This window comes from Leptonychotes weddellii, chromosome 13 (genome assembly GCF_054177405.1).
Source record: "Leptonychotes weddellii isolate Sample4059 chromosome 13, ASM5417740v2, whole genome shotgun sequence".
Taxonomy (NCBI): Eukaryota; Metazoa; Chordata; class Mammalia; order Carnivora; family Phocidae; genus Leptonychotes; species Leptonychotes weddellii.
This window is the reverse complement of record NC_138381.1, coordinates 69,025,948-69,033,006: the sequence shown is the minus strand read 5'-3', so window position 1 is coordinate 69,033,006 and position 7,059 is coordinate 69,025,948. Positions and strand designations below refer to the sequence as shown.

General features: G+C 38.5%; 1 protein-coding gene across 2 annotated transcripts in view; it reads right to left on the bottom strand.

The window, feature by feature from the left end:
* Positions 1-5,461: 5,461 nt before the first annotated feature.
* TAOK3 (TAO kinase 3) overlaps positions 5,462-7,059 on the bottom strand; it is a 182,652-nt gene continuing 181,054 nt past the window's right edge. For both annotated transcript variants that reach the window (XM_081802106.1, XM_081802107.1), the window contains exon 21: positions 5,462-6,814. In XM_081802106.1, the coding sequence (XP_081658232.1) occupies positions 6,653-6,814 (162 nt within the window). In that variant the 3' untranslated portion in view covers positions 5,462-6,652. The remainder of the gene's footprint in view (positions 6,815-7,059) is intronic.

Genomic DNA, 7,059 nt, shown 5'->3' with positions numbered 1-7,059 from the left:
CACCCAGGAGTCCCCTACCCTGTTGACTTTAAATGCGAGAAGCAACACATGCCCGTGGTTAGGCAAGGCACACAGCACAGGAAGAAGTGCCTTCCACCTTCACCTTCCTGGTTCTTCAGCAGCAGTTTGAAAGAAGACACAAATATGAATATCCACATCAGCATACAGCTGACATATATCTACATATTTTCTCTTTAAAAATTACAGTCTTCCTTATACGCTCTAGCATACGTTGTGATGCAGTTTTCCCCCAAGTAATGTGCCCTTTTGCAGTGTATCTTTAGTTAACAGGGCCCCTACAATTCATGTCGTCATTTTGAACAAATATTTTGTTCTGTAATTTTCTGGATGTTCCATAATTAACCAGTCTAGTACCCTACTGTGATTAGATTACTTCTGGTTGTTTGCTATTATAAACGGTGCTTCCGCAAACATTTTTCTATATGTGTACATGCTTTTGCAAGTAATTTACTGGGGTAAATTTCTAGCATTGAAATAATCAGGTCAAAGGGTATATATGTTTTCAATCCTGATAACTGACAAACCAGCCTCCCAAAAGATCACATGGTTATATTCAAGTCCATGGTATATGAAAGTATCTTTCTCCCCATACCCTTAAGCAGTTTTCTCAAACTTCAAACATTTTGACAATTTGATATTTTTGTGTATTTAAAATCATTGACTTTTTTTTTTTCTCTCTAAACTCCTGTTTTCTTTGAGACTTACCTGCTGACCACAGTACTCTGTCAGTCATAGAGACTGAAAAAATCAATGAGGAATTATGGTGGTATGTTAGTTTTCTTGTCTAAAATAGGCATAGACTCAAAAATGATTCAGAAAAAAGGTCAACCCAACCAAAAAAGGTGAAGTGTATATGCAAGAAGTTAACACGAAAAGAATACATAGGAAAAGATATATTAGGAGGCATAGAAGCAAGGGGATAGCCTTTCTCACCTATTAAACTTGGGAGGTGAGGGGAACTTGCCCCAGGGCACCTAGTTGTGAAGTGGGTGATCCAGATTCTGAAGCATGGCGGCCCCTGGCCTATATCTCCTCCTGGGTCAGGGAGCAAAGGACTTCTGCTCTTAAATTGGTGCTAAGTCAAACAGCCTCAGCATCCACTTAAAACCCATCAGCTGTTTAAGTTGCTCTGGGATGTAGACCAGATCCTTAAATGGCCTATAAGGCCCTATATGATGTGACCCCCGTCTGCCTCTAGCTTCCTGTGGTTGTCTTCTCATTAAGCTCCAAACTTGCCAGCTGCCTCTCAGTTCCTTGACAAGCCAGACTAGTCCTTTACAAATATTGCCTGGAATCTCCCTCTTCCACTTTCTTTGACCCTTTATCCCCTAACTGACCTTCAGGGAATTCTGACTAGGCTGGATTCTCTTGTACCACTCCATTGTAACATTACCATTGTAATTTTAAAATCTGTAAACTCGGGTCATTTTTTTGTTTAATGTTTATCTCCTCCATTAGTCTTGAAGGCAAGGACAACCAGTGTCCTGCTCAATATCTCCACATTGGACATAAGAAATCTAATGACCATCAGTTGAATGAATCATTGTAAAGAGGTTCTTAAGTTTAGGGAGTATGGACTTCTTTATATCCATATACCATACCATAAAAGTTCCTTCTCCCGTTCCCCAAATGTATACTTCTACAAAAATTCACATACACTTGAGTTTTTATAGAGCTCTCTAAAGCCCATTCATCAACTCCCTAATTCTGATGACCATGAACATCAGAAAGCTAATCTTAGTTTGGTGTCCCCTCCACTCAGGAATCTGTATCTTTCAGATTATTATTTTTATTTATTTATTTTTTAAAAGATTTGTGTTTATTTATTTGACAGAGAGATAGCGAGAGCAGGAACACAAGCAGGGGGAGTTGGAGAGGGAGAAGCAGGCTTCCCACCAAGCAGGGAACCCGATGTGTGGTTTGATCCCAGGACCCTGGGATCATGACCTGAGCTGAAGGCAGACGCTTAGTGACTGAGCCACCCAGGCACCCCCAGATTATTATTTTTAAAAGGTTTTATTTTAGAGAGTGGGGCTGTTTGAGGGTGGAGGGTGGAGGGAGAGGGAAAGAATCTCAAGCAGACTCTATGCTGAGCTCAGAGCTCCATGCGGGGCTCAGTCTCATGACCCTGAGATCATGACCTGAGCTGAAAACAAGAGTTGGTACTGAGCCATCCAGGCACCCCTGTAATTGATTTTTTTTAAACATTTAAAATTATATCTTCTTGATATTCCTTTACTCATTATGAATGTCTTTTTATCTTTGATAATGCTCTTAGTCTTGAAGTCAATTTTAGTTGATAGACCTGTTATGCCTATTTGCATGGCACTTTTTCCCCCATTCATTTACTTTGGAATTACCTAAATTTATATTTAGTTTGTCTCTTATAGGCAGCAAATAGTCCTTTTTTAAAATTCACTCGGTCTGTAATATTTAATTAATGTAATTATCCCTATGGTGGGATTTAGGTCTACCACTTTATGTTTTCTGTTTGCTCTTCTTTTTATTTATATGTTTTCCCTTTCCTACCTTCTTTTGGATTGTTTGAATATCCAATTTATCTATTGGATTTTTGGCTATTACATCTTTTTGGGTTTTCTTTTTGTTTTTGTTAGTTACTCTAGGAGTTACAATATACATAACTAATTTTTCATCGTCTGCTTAGAAGAATTGTAAATTCATCATGTAAAATGTAGAAGCATGGTAAACATATGGGTCTTTTAACCCCCAACCTTTGTTATAGTTGTCATATGGGTTGCATTTAGATACATCAAAACCCTCCCCAAACAATGTTATAATTTTTGTTTTCAGTGAAAAATATATTTCAATATATTTTAAAGAATATAGGAGAGGAAAAAGTTTTTTATATTTATCTAGATATTTACCATTTGTTGCTCTTCCTTCATTCCCAGAGATTCAAGTTTCCTTCTGGTATCATTTCCCTTCAATATGAGGAACTTCCTTTAGCATTTCTTGTAGAATAGTTCTCTGACAATAACTTCTCTTAATTTTTCTTCATCTGAGGATGATTTTATTTCACCTCATTCCTCTGTGTACGTGGATTTTCCATAATCCACCTGCTTTTGTTTTTTCAGTGTCCTCAGATAGTCGCTTTTGCATTTCGTCTAGTTTTTAGTTGTCATCAGTGGGAAAGACTTACATGCTGCTGTGCCAAACTAGAATAAAAATGTATTTTTTATGTCATTTCTATAGCAAAATACATTACTAAATTACAATCAGAGAATCAGAGAGGGATATGGAGTTCTTCCATGGGCATGTTTCCAGATGCCCCAGAATATGCTTTTTCAACAGATACATAATAATTACAGATGGTGGTAAATTCAAGAAATAAATTCTTTTACTCAATTAGAGATCACTGGTAAGTGTTCTCTGATATTTCCTATGACTGTAATTGTTTCAGTTCCTTCAAACTCCTGGTAGTACCCACCACTTGCATTGTCATGGCTTGTCTACTGTTGATTAACTTAGTCCCCTGATTTACTTGTGTCAGTGGAGATTTAAACCATGAGCTTCAGCAGAGTAGTGACCCCATCCATCCTATTTACTGCTACAACCCCCTGGCACACAGTAGATGCTCAGTAAATATTTCTTGAATGAATAGAGCAAAAGTACGCTGATCTTGGCACTCTGGATACCTCCTTACTCTTCCCTCTTTCCTTATAGCACTTATGACCATGTGAGATCATTTATAATGTGAAATCGTTTATAATTATTGTGACATCATTTTCCTCTTTAAGATATATGGATGCATCTTAAGCATCTGGCATTGCACCGGACTTATAAGGTACTCACTGAGTGAATATTTACAAATCACACATAAGCAGCCCTTACCAATACATATGACAAACCTGCAATAGTTCTTTCCTTTTTAAACTCAGGGGAGATTAGTATGTGCTGGAAGAATAAAGGATGCAGGGTGTCGGCGGCTGCTGTCTTAGTACCTCTTTTGTAGCTGTTCTTTTGCTGCCATTCTTGTTCCAGTCTATTCTACTTCCTCATGCAGGTACTAAGAGTTGGAAGACTCAGTCTGTACCAGGTGTTAGGAGCAGGGACTCACATTCCTCCTTTCTAGTCACTCTACCTTGGGGCACATCACTGAAAAACTAGTAGAGGGGGAAATTTTTTCTAAAGATCAGCACTTATAACCTCACAGAAATAAAGCCTTTTCACAAGCTAGCTAGATGTTTTCCACTACAGAGAGAAATGAAACAAATTATAGGAAGTTTTTCTGCCTTACTGATGATTTAATGTCCTTCTGAGTGGCCATGTGACCTATGCTTAGGAGTGTGGGTTCTGAAATCAGACAGGTCTTGATTCAGACTCCACTGCCACCACTTACCCTGGTCTGAGCTTATTTCCTCATCTGTAAAATGCTTCATGTAGTGTTCCATCAGATGGTAAGCTAAGCATGCAATACAGGTGATATGTTTTTCGTGGACAATTGTGAGTACTCTTTCCAGCCCGTTCCAGTGTTATTTTCTGATGTACCTGATATAGAAACTTCAGTGAACTAAGCTGCTTAGGAAACTTGATAATTAAGGGCGCCTGGGTGGCCCAGTCAGTTAAGTGTCTGCCTTTGGCTCAGGTCATGATCCCGGAGTCCCGGGATCAAACCCTGCGTCGGGCTCCCTGCTCAGCGGAGAGCCTGCTTCTCCCTCTGCCTCTCACCCCCTCGTGCTTGCATGCTCTCTCAAAAATATAAATAAGATCTTAAAGAAAAAAAGGAAACTTGATAATTATTCTGTTTATTATTTTATAATATTTGAGTATATCTTTCTGCTTTAGTCTATCACAGTGAACAAGACTGGTCCTATTCGTCTATGATGACTGAACATTCTGTAAGATAGAGGAATGATTTTCAGGTCATCAAGCTAAAGATAAATTTTCAATGTCCAAGACTTAGAACCCTAAAAATAGGAGATCTTACTGAAATTGTCTTGACCCCAAAAACCTATCTTAAAAGTTATATATTTTACTACCTCATTGTTATGCACATAAAATTATTCTAATAAAAGCAGAATATGGGGGGATCTACCGTTACAGTGGGACCATTTCAAATACTTGGCCATAATCTCTCTGTAATAGCTTGCTTTTCCGTGAGGGTGTGTAACTTCCCAGCAGTGCATGTGCCTATATCTGACTGGCACGTTGGGGGGTGTGTGTGTGTGTGTGCACACGCATGCACATGTGCCGTTTTCTAAAGGGCAAACAGGTGCAGTTCACCACTTCAAACAGTGGGACATTATCTTTAGCCCTGTAGAAGAACTTGGAAGACACAGCTTTACCTGAAAATCTCGGATGGCTCTTCCTGGAATACCCAGGGCTGGGAGGACGGTCTCTGGAGGGCAGGTCTCCCTCTGAATTATGAGCTGGTGAACCTAGAAGGGAAACTTCCTGCTACAATAACACAGCAAGGCAATGTGATGAACACTTTTATTTACAAATATAATTAAAAGCTCTGACAGTTATCATGCTCTTCCTTGGAACCTGAAAAATGTTTTGTTTTGTTTTTTTAAAGTGCATGCAAAAGAAGTAAAGCCTTTTTTTTTTCATCATTTTTTATTGTAAGAAAATACACAGTTTGAAAGTGTGAATAATGCAATATTTATGACCAAGATATGGGACTCAGGGAGGGGAAGGGAAATAAAGAAAAAGATCAAGATGATCTGATTGAGAGACAGTGTTGAACTCCAAATACTGAATTGGAAAAGGAGGGAGGTGGGGAGGAATAGGAGGAAGTAAAAAAATTTGATCAGAGAAACAGTTAAAATACAATATGAAAATAAGTAATACCTCTCCTTAAATTCCTTCTATACACAAAATACACGATTTGCCAAAGCCCAATTTGTGCTACTGGGATTCTGTGAGCTCCTTAAGTGTATTCACATCCTCTGCAACAGCAGAAAATGATTATGATACAATCAGAATATGCTGAAGACAAGTTAAACTCTTGCCAGCAGGTTCTTAAAAATCACAAGATCTCTTCACCCCACCCACCCCCCATCCCCAAAAAAGTAATAATATGTCACCACTGATATGTACATCACAATTAGTTTCTGTAAAATGTATCAAATTTTCAATCTTTAATAAAACTTTGTTTTTTTTTAATTCCTGATGAATAAATACCAAAAAAATAAAATAAAATAAAATAATGCAGCAGCTAGTTAAGGTGTAAGGCTGCGGATATTGTGTCTCTCTCCCCCTTGGCATTTATTATTATTATTTTTTTTGCTTTACTTTCACAGATTGGTGGTAATGAGTGATTGCTTAAAGCAATATACATCCACTTTTGTTGTTGTTGTTGGTTTATTGTTTTGTTAAAACTGTCTCCAAAGTTTTCACTGAAACATTTTGAATCACATCAATACTGTGACGTGTACTATGAATAGAAGAGATGGCCAGGTTTTGGCCAGCACTGAAAGTTGACACGGGGGGAGGAAGGGGCCCCTGATGGAGTAAGAATAAACAGGCACTAGTCCGACACGATGTCAGTAAGAGTAAGAGAGAGAGAGAGTGAGAGCAACGCCCGTTAAAATGGGGAATGTGGTTTTGCAGGGTCTGAATTTTTTTCTGTTTTCTTTTTTTTTGTAAATGGCAAAAAAATTTAATCTCATCTATAGTCCTCCTTAGGAAAATCTAATGTAACCAAATTCCCAAATCCCATTCTGAGGCTCTCCATGTCAAAAGTTTCAATCTCTCGCTCTTGCCTTTCCAATAGGTACTTTATTCTCTCGCTGCGTTCCTTCTGAAGGGCAGCCAGCTCTTCTTCAATCTGAAATAAGCACAATGAACAGTTCTTAATGGAAAAGATCTCCCTGCAGGCACCCACAAACACACACGGTCACGTACATGCACACATATGACACACAAATCCACAGGAACTCAGAGTAAACTAGACTGGGAAAGTCTGGGAGAACCCTGGGATAAATGTCTTGTATGTCATCCATTATATTTAAAATTTGCTCACAAGAATAAAAATGTTTGGGGCCCACCTAGGGCTGGCACTACCATTCTAGC